Source organism: Gobius niger (genome assembly GCF_951799975.1).
Source record: "Gobius niger genome assembly, chromosome: 1".
Classification (NCBI taxonomy): Eukaryota; Metazoa; Chordata; class Actinopteri; order Gobiiformes; family Gobiidae; genus Gobius; species Gobius niger.
Window position 1 is genome coordinate 34,769,222 of NC_136852.1, and position 21,418 is coordinate 34,790,639.

Below are 21,418 nucleotides of genomic sequence, written 5' to 3' on the forward strand. Positions count from 1 at the left end.
ATGAATCATAGCATAAGGCACCTTGTCAATCGCTGCTGGATCTGCTGAGAATGGCAAACCTGAATGTATATAACGGTGTGAGATCCCATCTCTCCAGGACATGTTCAACTCCAGGACCCGGAGGCGTGTGGGTTGGATCACAGCTGACCCTTCTCACCCTGGACACAGACTATTCACCCCTCTCCCCTCAGGCAGGAGGCTACAGTCTATCCAGACCCATAAATCCCTCTACTTGAACTTTTTCCCCTCTGCTGAACTTTTTCCCATGTGGCGCGTCCACACTTAAACTACTTAAACCACACTTAAACCCGCTATCACTTTATATCACTTTATTACTTTATACACATCTGTAAACATAATCCCACTGTTGTTCTATGTCAATTGTTATCGTCTTACCATGTTTTACTTTTTAATTTTATTTATTTTAATATTCTTTATGCATGCATATATCATGCATTTAAAGTTTTATAGCTTGTTTTTATCTAAATTTTGTGTTTTATGTTTTATGTCGCACGTCAGCACCGAGAAAAAAATCCTAGTTTGTGAACCTGTTCTCAAACCATGGCAATAAAAAAACATTGTGATTGTGATTGTGATTGTGATTGTGATGGGGATGGGGATGGTGATTGTGATTGTGATTGTGATTGTGATTGTGATTGGGATTGAGATTGTGATTGGGATTGGGATTGTGATTGTGATTGTGATTGTGATTGGGATTGGGATTGGGATTGGGATTGGGATTGTGATTGTGATTGTGATTGTGATTGGGATTGGGATTGAGATTGGGATTGGGATTGGGATTGTGATTGTGATTGTGATTGTGATTGGGATTGTGATTGTGATTGTGATTGGGATTGGGATTGGGATTGGGATTGTGATTGTGATTGTGATTGGGATTGGGATTGGGATTGGGATTGGGATTGGGATTGGGATTGGGATTGGGATTGGGATTGGGATTGGGAGTGGCCAAAGAAACTGAACTCTGCTTTTAAAAAAATGGCAAGGGCAACTTTATTTTTAATGCATAAAATACAACACAAAAGGTGCTTAAAATGAGGGGGCATTTACTTTTTCACAATGCAACCCCCTTGACGCCTGAATTTATTTCCAATTCCCGGTATATAAAAAACATACTATCTACTATATGATTTTAGGTTTAGGTTTAGGTCTAAGGACATGATGTTTCCCTGGACACTACATTTGCTTGGACATTGCATTGTTTGTTGTGTTTCATTGTTTTAATAATAATCCATAATCCTGTTGTGACATTGGGCTATACAAAACTATTGATTGATTACCACTGCTTTTTAATAAGCATATGACCAATATGATGCTATAGATGGGGGCGTGAGAAAGGTCATATTGATTGAAATATTTCCACAAAGTACTATCCAGAAAGAAAATTCACAAGGATGAATATGATCATTTAGTAACCGATACGAGTCCATGATTTCACTGTAGGAACAGTTGTCACTCCAAACATGATCCAAGATCTTATTATATGACCTGCTCCGGGTATGTCCTGTCAAACTCACAGAGGTACAGTAGTAGAGTAGCCAAAAATATTTACTCAAGAGTAACGTTACTTTTACTCAAGTACAAGTAAGTACTGACCCAAATGAATACTCAAGTAAAAGTACAAAGTACAAGGATGTTACTTGAGTACTGGGAGTACCGAGCAACTGTTTGAGCATAAAAATCTGATTACTTTTTTAATTGAATTAAGAGAAATGATAATCAATACTATATATGTAAAGAAAATACCATAAAAGGATTTTAGGTCGACTTGAAGCTTTTGTCACTTAAAATGTACTCACAGGGACACAAATAACTTTATAAGAGTTAAGATACTTCATTATAACATTGCTCGAGTAGAAATAAAAAGTACTGAATGATATTAGGCTACTACTCTAATAAGTACCGTTTCTTCAAAAAAGTTACTCTAGTACTTGTAGCTACTTGAGTAAATGTAACTGAGTACTACCTCCGCCTCAGTATTTGTTTGAAACCAAAGTTCATCCACCAATAAGCACACAGCGCCACCCTGTGGCTCAGAATGAGACGGAGAAAACATTTCTACGACACTGTTGCCATAGACTGTTACAGCCGCTTCGGCTCCGTTGCCATGGCGTTAGGCTAAGTATCCCGGATGTAGTACTTGGTTCAACATGGCGTCGGTAAAGTAATACTTGGGCTAATGTCACACAGTTTGTTTAAAGTTTACTTTGCTCCTGTACTTAAGAAAGAGCACAGATCCTGACGTTGCAGCGGTACCGTACACCTTCACCAACTTCTCCAGGGTAAGTAGACCGCGTTTGTGTTCCTACATTTAGCTACTTTTTGAAATGTTGCTGACTAGCTTGTGACGAGACCCAATTCCTGTGAAAGTAGATGCTAAGTTGCTAAAGTTAGCCGCTTTTCAGGTCTGGCCAGGTTTAGCGTGTGCAGAGCTCCCAGCGCTCTGAAACACGGACACATTCATGGAACAACACGTCCTGTAAGGCATACAAGGCTAACTGTGCTGTCACTCTTCAAAGTTGATCAATATATCCGAACCTCCAGCCCAAAGAGCTAATATTGGGCGGCGGAGTGCGCCTAAGCTGGGAGCTCGCGGCACGACTTAAGCAGACATACAAAGTGCTACTGTGGAAAACCCTCTGCGGAGCACTCCAGTCTCGTTTTGACTCGTACGGACTAAATGTTGACTTTGTTTGAGATCAGAAACACGTTGGACGAGGTGTTGCGCCCCCCACCCACTGTGGGACCTCCGAGGTGTTCATGTTGCGTTAACACAAAGACGTGAGTGTATTTGACTTGTCAGCTACAGTAGGCCAGGAGTGTCGGCGCATAAAGCATTCCAGACATGCCGGAGAGCGAGAGGGCGCTGGGAAAAGTTTACTGCTTCTATCAAAGTCAGGATCAGAATCTACTTTACTGTCCCGGAAGGAATTTAGCTCTTGAGCTCAAGTCAACAAATACCACAGACACAGGAGGAAACCGAAAGCACTTGACACTAGTAGGGCACCAGACTCGGAGCACACCTGTAGTGATCAGCTGGGCAGAATACTGACAAATGGCTTTTCCATCAACCATTCGAGTACACAGAGTACACAGAGTACACAGAGTACACAGAGTACACAGAGTACGCAGACACTGGAGCCATGTGTCTTGGCAGGAGCTGGGATCAAACTGCTCACCTTTAGGGCTGGGACTGAGCCACTGCCGTCTAATACAATTGTTAATCATGATTTTACTGGACTGACATGTTTTAAAATTAGAGTTCTCACAATATCAAGTTTGCACTAAAATATAGGCCCAGGCTTGAGCATAAAGGAAGAGGAAGTAAGATTTATTTCATAAACATGACCCATTTATGTCTCCAGACCTGAGGTTTAAAGAGAAAATCAAATTTCTCTCCTGTTTCCAAATCACTGCTATGTAGCCTCCAGTAGGTCAAGCTCAGAGACAGACCTCTGGAGTTTCTAAGCTCTCAATTGGGGATGTTGCAATTCAATTTCAACTGCTTAGATGTGAATCGATGTAAAAAAAAAAATCAATGTTCTTTTATATAAACGCAGTCAAAACAATTGGTTCATTTTCATGTCTTGTCATTTTTTTGTAATGTAAAGTTCTTTTACTTACACAACAGTTACAGTTGTTACAAGGGCATAATGCACATGCTGAAATAAGAAAAACATCTTTTGATTAGAGTCATATCCATTGTATTAAAAAAAGATACGAAAATAATTGAAATTGAATTGGGGCCCGAGGGCATTATTACGTCCCTACTTTCAATCAAACAATGTGATGGATGAATGGATGGATGGATGGATGGATGGATGGATAAATGGATAAACCTGCCATTGACTCCAAGGCATGTCTATATTTTCAGCCATATAAAGACATGCTTTGATTTATTACATGAACATATCACTTAGTCCAGAAGAACTAAGGACAGCTTAAGCCCCCAGGGCTAAGGGGAGTTGAATGTGAGAGTTTTAAATCAAGTTTTATAGCCCTTATTTGTATTTGTAATTTTGTATTCTCACAGAATTGTCATTTTCACGTGTCTTTGGCCGTGCAGGTCTGATGCTGGGCTGCATGCCGCTGCAGTCATGTTTTCAAAGAAGAAGAAGACCCGGATTGATATCTCTGCTCCTTCTAACTTTGAGCACCGGGTGCACACAGACTTCGATGAGCAGGAGCAGAAATTCGTAGGGCTGCCACGCCAATGGCAGTCACTCATTGAAGACACAGCCAAGCGGCCCAAGCCCTTCATTGATGCAACAGTTATCACTACTGTCGAGCCTCGTAAAGTATGCTGTAGTGTTCATATTTTATATTTTTCACCATAGATACAGAGCTAGACAGATACACTGATTTCAGAAATGTATTTGTAGTTCCCAAAGGTATTTCTTTTGGTCACATTTCCCAAATTTCTTTTGGGCTAAATGCCATATATTTTCTTAGGAATGATGAACTGTGTCTCGCAAAATAAATATTCATTATTTCATGGCGAACAGTAATATGTTATGTGGACATACTGGCTAGCAGTTTTGCAGTGTGTTTTATTAAATACAATATAAAAATGTTTCAGAACGACTCATCAAACAAAAGCAAACTTTATTAGAGAGGTTGCAGCAAAACCAAACAGGTCAGGACATGCCATCATTTTAAGGTGTAAAGTGAATTAATTCATATGAATTCACAATTTCCACAAAATAAGGCCTCGGTCACATGGTCTCCCTCCTGAATCCAAAGCAGTGGCATGTCTACATTATTGTGAGTACAGTAGAGTACTGCTACCTCATTAATATGCATGACGCCGGTCATTAACACTTTGAGTGCCGTGATGTTTTGGGAATTTAGCTGTAGAGTGCCAACATCCCAGACCATTTTTCATGATATTTGTAGCACCGCAGCATATTCTATGTTATAGCTATGGAAACATGCTCTTTTGAAAGGCGAGACTCTAAGCTCTCAGTTGGTGAAAACCATTAGCAGAAACAGAGGTTAGTTCTGATTCTTTTTTTCTAGAAACAGAGATATCGCGTGTTTTGAGCCTTTTAGATTTGGGTAAAGCCAAACCGGAGAAAATGTGATTGGTTCAGGTGAGGATAGTATGAACCAAACAGAAAACTAAGTCAGATACTTTAAATTTACACATTTGTTTCCATTGTACAGCAATAGAGGATTTGGGGAATATGAAAAGAACTGAAATAGGAGTTGTTGTTTTTAGTTGTATCATCAGAGATCTGTGCGTATCTTCTGTCTCGGCTGAGCGGGGAAAAGTGGGCGGAGCAGACATGCAGGCACAGCGGACAGGAGCTGTGGTTCAGCACTCAGACACTCCGAGACACTGCAGTGGCTGTAGCCTCTGAGTCCACACAAGTTTGATAAAACACTGCTTTTCTGCGGAAATGAGCTTCTGCTCCCGGTTCAGCAACGTGACTCCTAAAAGTCTGTGTGGAAAAGAAAGAACGTCACGAATGCACCACATCACAAGAGAAAAGAAGCGTCTAAATGCACACACAGCTAATCAGATAAAAGTCAAATAAGGTCCGTAGCAGAAAGAGAGAAATGAGACTGATGGACAGAGGCTGAAGGAGGACGGAACAGGCTCGACACACTGAAGTCAGGCCCGGGGCTGAGTGAGAGGCGGCCGGGGGGACAGATGCAGCAGCCCCCGCAGAAGTGCTGGATGCCTCGACTATGCAGACACCGACCGCCACATTGATTATATGTCACCACCACAAATTAGTCTAAATGCCCAGATGAAATGTCCAGATCGTGACTTTTCACAAGTTGTTGATCTGTGTTTATTTCAGTTCTGTTCATCACAAAGCTCCCCAAATCACACATATGGAGTATTAGAGTGTCTCGTTCTGTAATGAAAAAAAACAGTATAAACAGGTTTTTACGTTTTTGGCACTCAACATGTTAATATGCACCATGTTATTGAAAGTATCGATTGCAGAATAAAATCGCTATTGTATCGTACAGAAAAATATCGCGAAATTGATATATTGTCATACCCCTGCTTGCCACCAGAGCTGAGGGTTCTGTTTGGAATGAAATTGTTGTATGTGCAAACCCTCTGTACTTTATAAAATAATTTTACTAATCAATACATTTTTCACTTCTAGACCATAGTGCGTGGCAGCAAGTTAGGCGCTGATGGCTCGCTCACATGGCTATTGGATGAGTTTGACAACATGTCAGTAACGCGCTCCAATTCTCTGAGACGAGGAAGTCCTATTCAGCTGCGCAGAGACTCTACTGGACAGCAGGAGAATGGAGAAAACCCACCCAGGCACTACCTCCATCCAGGAGACAGGTACCACTCACACCCAGAAGACACAGGACAGGGACCACTCACACCCAGCAAACACAGGACAGGGACCACTCACACCCAGAAGACACAGGACAGGGACCACTCACACCCAGAAGACACAGGACAGGGACCACTCACACCCAGAAGACACAGGACAGGTACCACTCACACCCAGAAGACACAGGACAGGGACCACTCACACCCAGCAAACACAGGACAGGGACCACTCACACCCAGCAAACACAGGACAGGGACCACTCACACCCAGAAGACACAGGACAGGGACCACTCACACCCAGAAGACACAGGACAGGGACCACTCACACCCAGAAGACACAGGACAGGGACCACTCACACCCAGAAGACACAGGACAGGCACCTCTCACACCCAGAAGACACAGGACAGGTACCACTCACACCCAGCCGATGTGACCAAACCAAACACATTCCAGACCTTTTTCTTTCTTTGCAGAGAATATGGTGTCCCCCTTCATACAGATGAAAAAGTGCATGGACGTCCCCAACAGCAGCCCAGGGGCCAGGAGCCCAGCCGGGGCCCAAGGGACAGGCCAGGCTCTGGACCGCCTCCTCCCCCACATAGAGACAGAGAGCACCGGGAACATAATCAGGTGTCAACTGAATTATGCCTTGTTTTGCTGGATTTCTGTGTGAACTTAAAAAGCTTTCCTAATTAATTTTCCTAATAACTTTTTAAATGTCTTAAATCTTTAAGTGTCTTAAAAACACTCGCTTCACATTTAAAACCTAAAACTAAATGTTGAGCAAAGTGAATACCAGCTCCTTTTAGTCATTTACAATTATTATAACGAGCCAACAGAAGGATCAGACAGCATGGTGAGCAGTGTTTAGAAACGGATGACAGAAAACTTTGTTCATTTGGAGGCAGCTGTCGATCCGTCAGAAAATCCAAATGTATCAGGAGTTGCGTGGTTCATGTGCCTCTGTCATTGTCTTGTGCAGGACACGGCAGTCACCAATTAATCAAGTTGTTTTGAATTGCCCAATATCACACCAGGAGGTTCCTCACAGGGCACGTCAGTGTGATGCCACAGGTGCTTTGACCTCTAATCCAAATGTGAAGGGTGCAGTTACCATCAGTCTGGTGTGCTGTAAGGGGAACTAACTAGAAGAAGGTTTGAGCAGATATTTGCTCAAAAAAGCCACAACTTAACTGGCATGTGGGTTACTATCAGATTTCTTAAGAGAAAATCAATGCGTTTTCTGATTATTCTCTCTGTGGCAATAAATACAAATTGATTTTGTCCAAAGTTAAGAAGAGACAGTACCTGAAAAATCTGTTAATTATTTGCCTATTTTCGAACCCATTCATAGTGATATATCATTTGCTCTGAGTCTATGTCATCTAAATTATTTTAACCATTTTTACAAAACAAATGTTTGTTATATTGTTTGTTGTGGTTCTAAAAAGACATACTTTTCACATTGAATAGGGTGCAAGAATTCTGATTTGCTTTTTACTTTCATTTGATTATGAATACGTCTGAATAACTGATTGTACTCACCCTACCAGGAACAGACTGTACGTAAGAATCAGCCCAGTGAACACAGGCCCCAGTCGAGCTACATGGGCTCTGAGGGCAGCCCTCAGTCTCCGAGAGACAAGAGACCTCTGTCTGGTCCGAACATCCAAACCCCGAACCTGCCCATCACTGAGGGGGTGTTGAAGACCTCCCAGCAGAACCCACGGCCCTTCAACACCTATCCACGGGCTGACAGTGAGGGTGGCCACAGTCCTACAGGCCAGGTGAGAGCCTACACACACCGAGGAGGAGCCTGCACACACCGAGCCTACACACACCGAGCCTACACACACCAAGGAGAAGCCTACACACACCGAGCCTACACACACCGAGGAGGAGCCTGCACACACCGAGCCTACACACACCGAGGAGGAGCCTGCACACACCGAGGAGGAGCCTGCACACACCGAGGAGGAGCCTGCACACACCGAGCCTACACACACCGAGGAGGAGCCTGCACACACCGAGGAGGAGCCTGCACACACCGAGCCTACACACACCGAGGAGGAGCCTGCACACACCGAGGAGGAGCCTGCACACACCGAGCCTACACACACCGAGGAGGAGCCTGCACACACTGAGCCTACACACACCGAGGAGGAGCCTGCACACACCGAGCCTACACACACCGAGCCTACACACACCGAGCCTACACACACCAAGGAGAAGCCTACACACACCGAGCCTACACACACCGAGGAGGAGCCTGCACACACCGAGCCTACACACCGAGCCTACACACACCGAGGAGGAGCATACACACACCGAGCCTACACACACCGAGGAGGAGCCTGCACACACCGAGCCTACACACACCGAGCCTACACACACCAAGGAGAAGCCTACACACACCGAGCCTACACACACCGAGGAGGAGCCTGCACACACCGAGCCTACACACACCGAGGAGGAGCCTGCACACACCGAGGAGGAGCCTGCACACACCGAGGAGGAGCCTGCACACACCGAGCCTACACACACCGAGGAGGAGCCTGCACACACCGAGGAGGAGCCTGCACACACCGAGGAGGAGCCTGCACACACTGAGGAGGAGCCTGCACACACCGAGGAGGAGCCTGCACACACCGAGGAGGAGCCTGCACACACCGAGCCTACACACACCGAGGAGGAGCCTACACACACCGAGCCTACACACACCGAGGAGGAGCCTGCACACACCGAGGAGGAGCCTGCACACACCGAGCCTACACACACCGAGGAGGAGCCTACACACACCGAGCCTACACACACCGAGGAGGAGCCTGCACACACCGAGCCTACACACACCGAGGAGGAGCCTACACACACCGAGGAGGAGCCTACACACACCGAGGAGGAGCCTGCACACACCGAGCCTACACACACCGAGCCTGCACACACCGAGCCTGCACACACCGAGCCTACACACACCGAGCCTACACACACCGAGCCTACACACACCAAGGAGAAGCCTGCACACACCGAGGAGGAGGCTGCACACACCGAGCCTACACACACCGAGGAGGAGCCTACACACACCGAGGAGGAGCCTACACACACCGAGGAGGAGCCTACACACACCGAGCCTACACACACCAAGGAGAAGCCTGCACACACCGAGCCTACACACACCGAGGAGGAACCACAGTCTTTTTACAGACTAGTGGATGCCAGTTCAGGCCTAAGTGAGCTCACAGATAGTACTTCTGAAATGTGCCCTGGGGACTGATGTGTCACGGCACTTGACCTTATTTTAAAGGTGCACTATGCAATGTTTTATGTTTAAAAATTGATAATAGCGCATCATTTATTTGACCTTTCAGTGACCTAGTTGGCTGCATCAGTGTTTAGCTTAGCACCTTTACTTTCCAGCCTGGTGACCCCATGATACTTCAGGATCAATTCATTTCAAGTTTTTTAGGATTTCTGGTAGGTGTTCTGAATTACATGTATGTGTAACCTTGCCTGGCTCTGCCATACTCTTCCCTGTCCATTCCACGCAGGGAATGAGTCTGGTCACGGAGTTTGAAGGGGCGGGCCTAACGCGCACAGATTGTCAGTGAAATAAACCAATTAGCGATTAGCGGACGTGACGACAGCTGTGTCCAATTAAAAAAATATGATGTGAATATAAACTCACGCGGAGAACGCGAGGCCAAATCCTCGACTTCTTCATCCATTAGTTTTGGCTGATGTTAATGTTAATTGAACTAACAACATAGTGCTGCGGCGAGCGAGTGACGTAACCTTGTCATTTCTCTGTGATGGTCGTGATTGGTTGGCTCGGCCTTAGTCGCCAATCAGCAACTTGTGTGGCCAGGTGGGTGTGGTTTATCAGGCTATGTGTAACCATGGAGACGGTTCAATCAACAGTGAAAACCTACCAAAAATCCTAAAGTCAACTGATCATGGAGAGTCTTTGGAGCCACCGGGATGGTATGTATGCTATGCCAACCATCCAAGCAGCCACTAGGTCACTGAAAGGTCAAATACTTTTTTGTTGACATAAAAAGTTGCGTAGTGCACCTTTAATTCATACTACAGGCTAAGCCTAATAAGTCCAAAGTTTTCAAAGTCTGAGTAATGTTCAGTTGATGTATTTTTCTTCCACAGCCTGTTCGGAAGCACGAGAGCTCCTCTCACAACGGACCTTCAGCGGCACCTCCAGTTTTACCCAAGCCCCCTTTGAGCCACTCTCATCACACCTCCCATCCCACTCTGACCTCAGAGGTCAGCCAACAGCATCCACATACGCCTCACCCCAACATTCCAGCACCACGGCCCCCGGTGCCCTCTGGGGCCCCTGGAGCCCCTCCGCAGGCCCGCTCGCCGCAGAGAGAGCCACAGAGAGTGTCCCATGAGCAGTTCAGAGCGGCTCTTCAAATGGTGGTTGACCCTGGGGACCCGCGCACCTACCTGGACCATTATATCAAAATAGGGGAGGGCTCCACAGGCATAGTGTGCATTGCCACAGTAAAAACCACTGGTAAGCTGGTCGCAGTGAAAAAGATGGACCTGCGGAAACAACAGCGACGAGAACTACTCTTTAATGAGGTACTTGCTCCCACTTCTGCATCTCACTCTAAAAGACATGAATAAGTGTAAAAGGACTATTTCTTATTTGCTTCCTAAGCACCAAAACTCGGGGACAGTCCCTGTGACTCCCAGCTCCTGTTTGTGTTGATAAATCGTGCAAAACCAGGGGTTCAGTGAGTTCAGTTCAGATCTTATGCCCAAGCCTGCTCCGCCCTGAGCTTCAGGTCTTTTGTATTTTATCAGTATTATAAAAATATAAGCAATAAGCTTAGTCTATTTTAGAAAATGTTATGTTATTATGCTTCTGCTCATGACTGCACAGAGCAGCTCCGCACGTCGTAGATGAAAGAGGCCGAGTTTAACTTGCTTTGAAACTGCATTAAAACAATGTCAATTCTCAGTCATCCAGGTAGTTGATCCAAACACAAAACAACTGGACTAAAAGTGTCGCAATTTCAAACGCGAGTCCAGTTGTTTTATCCTTTTGCGGTAGTGACTGGATTGTGTGTTACAAATAATTATTTTCAGGTAAAATACAGTAATACACACATGCATCTCTGACAACATAGCCATGCCAACGAAGCGTTCTGGTCTGACTGAGAGTACTTGATTTAGAGAAGGAGCCGAGACAGGCCCAAGCACCAACGTTAAAAACATGTACAATAGGTTCCCTTCTGGGACCAGGACTCCTCTGGAAATAAGATTCCTGATCTCAGTGGGACTTGAGTAAAAAAATAAAAAAAAATTCCAGGCCCTGGAAAAGTTTTGGAATTTGTGATTTTGTCTGGTTATAGCCAGGCTAACGTTTCTCACAAGTTATATTTAGTCTGGGGACCGCCAATTTGTTTTCTCGTTGGAGAGGTGTGGTTTGTGATTGTTCATAGCCGTTTATTGGGCTGAATGTCTATCATATGCGTCTGCACGTAGCCATAGCCAATCGTATCAGATGACGTGTGACGTACCCCAGTGGTGTAGTCTTCAATTTTCTAGTGGGTATATTGTATTTTTTGTGGGTAAAGACGCGCACATCCACAGGTCTAAGTAAGTGTGCAGGATCAAGGACTGAGAAATAGTTAGAGAATAAAAGATCCGCACAACTTAGTAGCTCCCAAGCTTTTTTAATGCTCACCAAGTAGTTACGTTTCGGGCCTTAGCCCTTCTTCAGACAATTAAAACAGCTCAAACACACCTGTGTATATGTACAAAGCTTAATTGCAGGGGTCATGTGTCATTGTCACATGACGCAAGACATGTCACATGATATGAATCCACAAAGAGACATTACATAAAATGTTGCCTCGTACAGGAACCAAACCTATACAGGTTCCTGTACAGGACAGTGGAGACAGATGAGTGTAGGCTTATCTTTACAAGGCAAGTGACAACCACAAGATATAAAAAAGTGTCAAAACTAGTGGTGGGTCGTTATCGGCGTTAACGCGAGACTCTTAACGGCGATAAAAAAATATATCGGCGTTAATCTATTCTCAAAGCTGGGTTGGGAGCTGGGTCTATACTCTGCTATGATGACTTTCACCGTGATATTTTATGGTCAGCACACACTACACGACTTTTATGCCCAATTTCGGACGCACAGGAGAAACATGAGTGAATATAGCGTCTCCAAAGCGACACACGGAAGCAGCGGCCAGTGAAAAACACCGCAGCGCCTCCCTCTTTCAAAACAGCGACATAAACAACTCATTTCATGGCCACAGCCCCACACGAAACAGCCCCACACGAAACAGCCCCACACGAAACAGCCCCACACGAAACAGCGCAACTTTATCACCAAAAGTTCACGAGAGCCTTTTCCAGCTACATTTCAACCGCGAACAGAGTTTGGAGACGAACTTTACAGCTACTTTTCTCCGAGTCCGTTAGCTTCTCTTTCTCCGCTCACCGTCATCTCCTCCGCCTCCCGGCTGAGGCCCGTTTCCTTTTCTGATCAAATCCAAAGAAATACGTCCCACATCTTCGTGTTGTCGACGATTATCTCCATTTTGACAGAACTATGGCCAGGTTGAAGCTCGTAGTAGCAGGAGCTGCAGCAGCAGGAGCTGCGTTGTGACAGTGATCACGTGACACTGTTGACCAATCAGCGCACATGTTTCCCACGCTCACAAACAGAGGCCTATATTTTCTGATCTGGTAAGATGGCCCACATTACCCGTAAATAAATACTTGGGGACTCCTGCCACAACTGTCCCATGTGAGAGACTTTTTTCTTTAGCAGGTCATAGTGTGCAGAAGAGGAGATTTAGTTTGTCACCAGAAAAATGATTGACACAAAGCTACTGACTGTAACGGACCAACACGAAAAAAACAGAATCCAGACTGAATTGTGTCCTGCAGTATTCCCCTCTTGCTAAAGACTTTACAAACGTTATCAACAAACACTGGCACATCATTAAATCGGATACAAACTTGCAAGACTTTGCCCTCTCGCCTCGAGTTGTTTTTAAAAAAACGCCCAACCTTAACAATTTGCTTGTGAGGGCAGATTTGCCCCCCCCTCACTCAGACTCATTTTCTACAAGACATCCCTCATGGAAACTACAGGTGCGGGCATTGCACCCAATGTAACTTTACACAAAAGACTAAGACTTTCAATCATCCAAGAACCGGCAGAACATACAAAACAAAAGGAGTTATCACCTGCAACACCTACAACGTCATCTATGTGCTCAAGTGTCCGTGCGGGCTTGCCTACATTGGTAAGACCTCAAGACCCCTCAAAACTAGAATCACCGAACACCGATCAAACATTCGTAATAATGATTCTTGGAGCCCTGGAGCAACACACTTTGCCGAAGCACAAGACAATATCAGCACACTTAGGTATGTGGGCATAGAACATGTGAAACTACCAAACAGAGGCGGGGACATAAACAAGCAACTATTAAAAAGGGAGGCCTATTGGATATACACATTGGACACCATGAGTCCCAAAGGCATGAATGAAGAATCTCAGACCTTTTCTCTGACTCCAGTGTCTTTTGTTTTCCTTTTTTTTTTTTGGTCTAGCAATGTATCTCAACAGTGTTCATGTTCAGCTTCTATCTACCTAACTCTGATCCTACGTAAATATGTAAAAAAAAGTAAATTCTGTACATTGGTGTGTGTATATATACGTTTTGACACTTTTTTATATCTTGTGGTTGTCACTTGCCTTGTAAAGATAAGCCTACACTCATCTGTCTCCACTGTCCTGTACAGGTACCTGTATAGGTTTGGTTCCTGTACGAGACAACATTTTATGTAATGTCTCTTTGTGGATTCATATCATGTGACATGTCTTGCGTCATGTGACAATGACACATGACCCCTGCAATTAAGCTTTGTACATATACACAGGTGCGTTTGAGCTGTTTTAATTGTCTGAAGAAGGGCTAAGGCCCGAAACGTAACTACTCGGTGAGCATTAAAAAAGCTTGGGAGCTACTAAGTTGTGCGGATACCCAATTATATGCGCTGAAAAACTTTGCCCGTCACATACTATTAATAATATTAAATGTATCACAGACTACTAAATCGATTATAAACCAAACTGTGAATATGAATGTCATTGAAATAACAAGCAATCGACCTATAGGATTGTTCTTGTAATTCACAGGCTGAAGCTAGACTATAAGGCTGTGGGACTGAAGCCAAAATGAAAAGTTAAATGAATAAAGCCCAGTCTGCTCTCACCGACCCCTCCACCACTCAACCACCAGACTCTCGCGCTGTAGAGCGAGCGCCTACAAACTTCTCGCTTCTTCTTGCTTCTGGAGAACGACTCGTTTAGGACATTTTTTTTATTTTTAGGAGCAGGAGCGCGCATGGCTCTGTCAGCGCTGTGGGCGGGGCACATTCACTTTTCAGTCTATGTCAAGGGACAGCTCCAGTGTCTGAGAGTAAAACGCACACTTCAAACAGTCTACGTGGTCTTTCCCGTGGACTTCAGAGCTTTGTAATACAGATTGTGGGCAGTCTGCACCTGTCACTGCCTTTGCCCAAAACTGCTGCAGGGGGAGGGAGAAATGCAGGTCCGGCAACAGGGAGACGCTGAGCTGAGACGTACGCGACTCCTCTAGCGCCGTGAGGACTGTTAATAAGCATGTATCATCATAAGCTATTCTCAGGTTGGGTTTTATTTTGTGCACCTGTACACTGGAGCTGAGAGGGAACAGTCTGTCTGTCGGTAGAGTACACACGGTTCACATCGAATGGTTTATGTAGTTGCTCGCCTCAATAGACTGTTCCATAATAATGCTTGTTATCCAAAAGTAGACACATTCTTCAGTTTTCAAAGTGACTTCCTTCAGTAATAATGGCTGACTTGGTGTTCGGTCGGACTCTGCTCTGCTTTATAGTTTGTTGGAGCAAAGAGGGTCTCTCATATCCCTGCTAATGGTGTCCCCTCAGACTTTGGGAATATGTGTGAAGTATGTCAATGGATGCTGACCTGTGTGTGTGCACAGGTGGTGATCATGCGAGACTATCACCATGACAACGTGGTGGAGATGTACAACAGTTACTTGGTGGGAGACGAGCTGTGGGTGGTCATGGAGTTCCTTGAGGGCGGAGCGCTCACTGACATCGTGACACACACCAGGTGAGGCAGCAGGGGGCGCTCATCCCTCGGCTTCTATGTCCGTCCTCTTCTGTACTTTTGTTTTTGTGATCAATTCAAACAGAAGTGTTTCCATACCCAAGCTGACTTTGACTATCAAAGGTATTAGAATATTGTAATTTATAACCTGTCTTTGAAACACTCACATCATGCTCGGTTCAAGACGGCAAAACTTTCGGTACCAACACAAATAAGATGTTCGCGAGCCCTCCAGTCTCCTCCATGATCTGATCAAAGTGTTGTGCTGTTTTTCTGTTGCACAGAATGAATGAGGAGCAGATTGCTACTGTGTGTCTGTCTGTGCTCAAAGCCCTGTCAGTGCTGCACACTCAGGGAGTCATCCATCGGGACATCAAAAGTGACTCCATTCTGCTGACCCACGACGGACGTGTATGTAAACTGCGCTCTGCTTCCTGTTTGTGTTGCCTTTTCACCTGACTTCATGGTGGCTGGTTAGCAGTCTCGCCTCACATCCCATCTGTCTTCCCCGTGTCTGGATGGGTTTCCCTCAACCAACCCTTTAGCCACAGCATCAGTTTCACCCAAGCTACTGTATTTTAGTTAGGTTTTATATATATATATACATATGTTATGGTTAATGATCATAAGTTATACCAAGTTCAGAAGTGCTCAGCACACTTAAAGACCACAGGTTCAGGAAAATAAAAAATGCACCATGGGAAAATAAATTATATCAGATGAATAGGGTACATTTTTGTTGTTTGTGATTAATTAAAAAATTAACTTGGCAGTAAAATGTAGTTTTCTGAGAATGTACTGCAAGTGACAGTGATATTGCCAAGAAGGATAACAAAACATTTTTAAACGGTTTACCACTTTTTATTTATTTTTTTAGCTGTTAAACTGTTATCCATACAGGTACATTTTAAACACTATTTTACCGGACAGGTAAAAAATACCTACCACTGCTTAATGTTAAGCCCTGCGCTAGCTCTTTTAGCTCATGCTAATTATTCCATTGAACAAACCATTCACACCAATTTCAGTAGAGGTTTTTAGAATTGAGCTTTCAGAGAAACAAGAGAAAAAATCGTTCTCCCTACCAAGGAAGTAGTCTAGTGAGACTTCCTTGTAAATAGGAGAGGAGTCTGGCTTTGTTGACTGGTGATATGCTCTGTTCTGCAGGTGAAGCTGTCAGACTTTGGCTTCTGCGCTCAAGTCTCCAAAGAAGTGCAGCGGAGGAAGTCTCTCGTGGGTACCCCATACTGGATGGCCCCGGAGCTTATCTCTCGATTGCCCTACGGCCCAGAGGTAGACCCCTTCTTCAGCTCCGGAGTTAGGGCTGAGCTGTGTCCTGACTGCCCTCTGTCCCTCTGTGCAGGTGGACATCTGGTCTCTGGGCATCATGGTCATCGAGATGGTGGACGGAGAGCCCCCGTACTTTAACGAGCCGCCCTTGAAAGCAATGAAAATGATCCGCGACAACCTTCCCCCAAAGCTCAAGAACCTGCACAAGGTACAACCCCCTCTCCCATCACACACCCGTCACACACCCGTCACACACCCGTCACACACCCGTCACACACCCATCACACACCCATCACACACCCGTCACACACCCGTCACACACCCGTCACACACCCGTCACACACCCGTCACACACCCGTCACGCACCCGTCACTCACCCGTCACGCACCCGTCACGCACCCGTCACACACCCGTCACTCACCAGTCACACACCCGTCACTCACCCGTCACACACCAGTCACGCACCCGTCACTCGCCCGTCACTCACCCGTCACGCACCCGTCACACACCCGTCACTCACCCGTCACACACCAGTCACTCACCCGTCACTCACCCGTCACGCACCCGTCACGCACCCGTCACTCACCCGTCACACACCCGTCACTCACCCGTCACACACCCGTCACTCACCCGTCACGCGCCCGTCACTCACCCGTCACTCACCCGTCACACGCCCGTCACTCACCCGTCACTCACCCGTCACACACCCGTCACTCACCCGTCACTCACCCGTCACTCGCCCGTCACTCGCCCGTCACTCACCCGTCACACACCAGTCACTCACCCGTCACTCACCCGTCACTCGCCCGTCACTCACCCGTCACTCACCCGTCACTCACCCGTCACGCACCCGTCACTCACCCGTCACACACCAGTCACTCACCCGTCACGCACCCGTCACTCGCCCGTCACTCACCCGTCACTCACCCGTCACGCACCCGTCACTCACCCGTCACACACCAGTCACTCACCCGTCACTCACCCGTCACACACCCGTCACTCACCAGTCACACACCCGTCACTCACCCGTCACACACCAGTCACGCACCCGTCACTCGCCCGTCACTCACCCGTCACGCACCCGTCACACACCCGTCACTCACCCGTCACACACCAGTCACTCACCCGTCACTCACCCGTCACGCACCCGTCACGCACCCGTCACTCACCCGTCACACACCCGTCACTCGCCCGTCACACACCCGTCACTCACCCGTCACGCGCCCGTCACGCGCCCGTCACTCACCCGTCACTCACCCGTCACTCACCCGTCACTCACCCGTCACACGCCCGTCACTCACCCGTCACTCACCCGTCACACACCCGTCACTCACCCGTCACTCACCCGTCACACACCCGTCACTCGCCCGTCACTCGCCCGTCACTCACCCGTCACACACCCGTCACGCGCCCGTCACTCACCCGTCACACACCAGTCACTCACCCGTCACTCACCCGTCACTCACCCGTCACTCGCCCGTCACTCGCCCGTCACTCACCCGTCACTCACCCGTCACTCACCCGTCACGCACCCGTCACTCACCCGTCACACACCAGTCACTCACCCGTCACGCACCCGTCACTCGCCCGTCACTCACCCGTCACTCACCCGTCACGCACCCGTCACTCACCCGTCACACACCAGTCACTCACCCGTCACTCACCCGTCACTCACCCGTCACACACCCGTCACTCACCCGTCACTCACCCGTCACACACCCGTCACTCACCCGTCACACACCCGTCACACACCCGTCACTCACCCGTCACTCGCCCGTCACTCTCTCGCCACGCTCTTTTTGTCGATATCGATACTGGTTATTTATATTAATTGATATACATTCACTCGTATGAAATACGTTAGACAGAACTGGTTATTTTATATCATTTATTATTAATATGTAAATAAAAATGATGCTGCTTTAACTTGAATAAATGTAATACATAAACAAAGTATCAAATGAATACTTTCATGACAAACAGAACTTAAAACTACACTGCGTAACATTTCACCAAATAAACGGAGTCAAATACTTTTTGCATTTATTTGTTAGTTGTTAGTTAGTTGTTAGTTAGTTGTTAGTTAGTTGTTAGTTAGTTGACCTCCCCCACTAAGAAGGGTTCAGTGACCCCACCAGGTTCTGCAAACCCCTAATGGTGCCAACACACCTAACGCAACGAATCGTGCTGTCACTTCTGTTTGGTTGCATGAAATAGTAAATGGTTTCAACTTGTATAGCGCTTTTCCACCTACATTAGGCACTCAAGCGGCCATTCACTCTCTCATTCATTCACCAATGTAATAATCAGAGCCAGTGCTGGCCTTTCCGGGGCCCTAAGCAAAAATCCACTTGGGAGCCCTACAGTACGTATCCCAAGACTATTCAACGAGAAAAAAAAAACAGTTACACGCAGTAGAGCAGGGCAGAGGTGAAACATAATGACCTCAATTTGGGCCCTGTCCCACTGTGTCAGAACCACTTGCCACTATCAGACTGGGATTTAGGACTACACTGATCTGTTTTCCCCCACTTTTTAAAATGGTAAATGGTCCCGGTCACCTCTGGTCCCTGACCCACAGTTTGGGAACCGCTGATTTAAAACTAACTGAAACCTGCACCTGACGGTTATTTCACTGTAAATAAGCCTGACAGTAATTTGTTTTAGACTGTGCACATTCAGAGAACTAGAGTTACTGAAAGTAACTGCGCTCATGAGAACGGTTTGGATTCAACTCCCCTTTGAGATAAATAGAGCACGAAACAACGGCTTTACTCTCTTCTGTTCACCAAACCACTGTCCTGCTCATCTGCTAAAGACAATAGAAGAACGTAGTTTAAATGTGTGGCCGACGCAGCTCCGAGTCCACCTTTAAGTGCAGAGAAAACATGAGGTGAGACAGCTGAGCGAGAGGCGAGCACCGGGGGACAGACCGCGAATGTGGGGTGACAGGGGAAGCCGGTAGGTCCGTTCTGCTCATCCACTCACACAGACTTCTCCGTTTTGGTGTAATATGTGACAAAGTAGACGGAGAGTGAGTGAGCGCTGTCAGAGCAACGCGTTCATTAATCATCCAAACGCCGTCATGTGAATGAGATACAGGGCCCTTGCGGTTGCGGGAGGCCCTACACAAGTTGCATAGTCTGCATAAAGGAAAAAACGACTGTCAAGGATTTATAAAATGTTACAGCACGTCATTCCCCTCAAGTCACAAAATGAAAGTCAAAGGAAAATGAAATTTTCAAATGACAGTCTTTTTGGAGCAACTAAGTCTCAAGTCCAAAAAATTGCGAGTTAAGCCTGAACGTCTCCCACCTCTGGTGAATGGGTGAGTGGTTCTTGATGTAAAGCGCTTTTAGCACCAAATGAAGGTGGAAAAGCGCTGTTTGGGGTGAGGTCTGGTTCTCCGGCCGAGCATCTCCTTGTGTTGTGCAATCTGTTATTAGCTTTAAACTCTGTTCCATCTACAACCTCTGCACACCTGGTGGTAAACAGGCCAAAGACTGTACTCCTGTGTTGTGTCTCTGCCCAGGTGTCTCCTCTGCTGAAGGGCTTCTTGGACCGGATGTTGGTGCGGGACCCCGCTCAGAGGGCCACAGCCAGTGAGCTCCTCAAACACCCTTTTCTTTCCAAGGCGGGCCCCCCCTCCTGCATCGTCCCACTCATGAGACAGAACCGCATCAAGTGAACTGTGTACTCTGAACAGGGCGAGAGCCTGTGTGTGGGTGACAGTGTTCTTATCTATTTCACTTTAGCTTATATTCACCTGTGAAGACTGAGAAGAGTAACCACAGGCCTTTAGCCTTTGTCAACATTTTACCACATGACACTGTCATCTCATAGACTTGACCACTTCAGAAGTGACTACTGAGCGTGGGCCAATAAACACTAATTCACTGTTGTATCTGCCCCACACTACAGCGAGAAAAACACTGGAGATTTTAACATAACATGTTACTTTTGTTGTCTTAGCACAGATAGAGCGTTGTATGTTCTGGGGCCGAAAAGATTTTGCTTTGAAAAGTCCTAGTGTTTCAGAATTCCAAAATGTGGGCTGTGTGCTTTTACACGGGCGCTCTGTGCTTTTAGTGGTGATCAACACTATTCACTGGAACACTATGACTTCTAATCTCTTTGACATTTCACTGCAGCCCCAGTGCAGACTGTAAATGTGGGTGATAATCACACTCAATGTTTGTATGTTTTGAAATGAGACATTTGAAACACTCATTGGAGGTAGCTGCTGCACAGTGGTCTCACACCTGAGACACCTGTATCTATCTCCACATGGAAACAGCCGCAGCATCCAGGAGGGACAGCTTCTTCCAAACACTGACCCACTGAGCGCCACTGAACACTGAAGTTGGACTCGGCCACCAGCGGAGGCAAGGTGTTATACAGGTGTTTGGATAGATTTGTGGTACTAAGGACTGACAATCAGTTGGAGCTCAAGTCACTGCAATTTAGTATTTTAGAACAGGTCAGGTTAGAAATATTAGACACACAGCAAAACAGAACCGCTTTTTAGAAACATCACTTTGCTGAACTTGTGTGAACTGTGCATGACGTCTGTCAGCTTCCAGCCTCAGAATGGTGCGGTCTGTCAGAATACCGTTAGCT

General features: G+C 46.4%; 1 protein-coding gene across 1 annotated transcript; it reads left to right on the plus strand.

The window, feature by feature from the left end:
* Positions 1-2,075: 2,075 nt before the first annotated feature.
* Positions 2,076-21,027, plus strand: pak4 (p21 protein (Cdc42/Rac)-activated kinase 4). Its single transcript, XM_079569388.1, has 11 exons — positions 2,076-2,300; positions 4,085-4,316; positions 6,147-6,385; positions 6,807-6,963; positions 7,887-8,120; positions 10,489-10,929; positions 15,378-15,511; positions 15,793-15,919; positions 16,676-16,801; positions 16,872-17,006; positions 20,331-21,027. The coding sequence occupies exons 2-11, from the start codon at positions 4,116-4,118 to the stop codon at positions 20,484-20,486; spliced, it is 1,950 nt and encodes a 649-aa protein (XP_079425514.1). The 5' UTR covers positions 2,076-2,300; positions 4,085-4,115; the 3' UTR covers positions 20,487-21,027.
* The last annotated feature ends 391 nt before the right edge of the window (positions 21,028-21,418 follow it).

Bases quoted from the DNA above. Each gene is read 5' to 3' on its own strand.
- pak4 (XM_079569388.1), top strand. From the start codon at position 4,116: ATGTTTTCAAAGAAGAAGAAGACCCGGATTGATATCTCTGCTCCTTCT. The intron at 6,964-7,886 runs GTGTCAACTGAA...TCACCCTACCAG, and splicing joins AGCACCGGGAACATAATCAG to GAACAGACTGTACGTAAGAA. The intron at 8,121-10,488 runs GTGAGAGCCTAC...TTTCTTCCACAG, and splicing joins GCCACAGTCCTACAGGCCAG to CCTGTTCGGAAGCACGAGAG.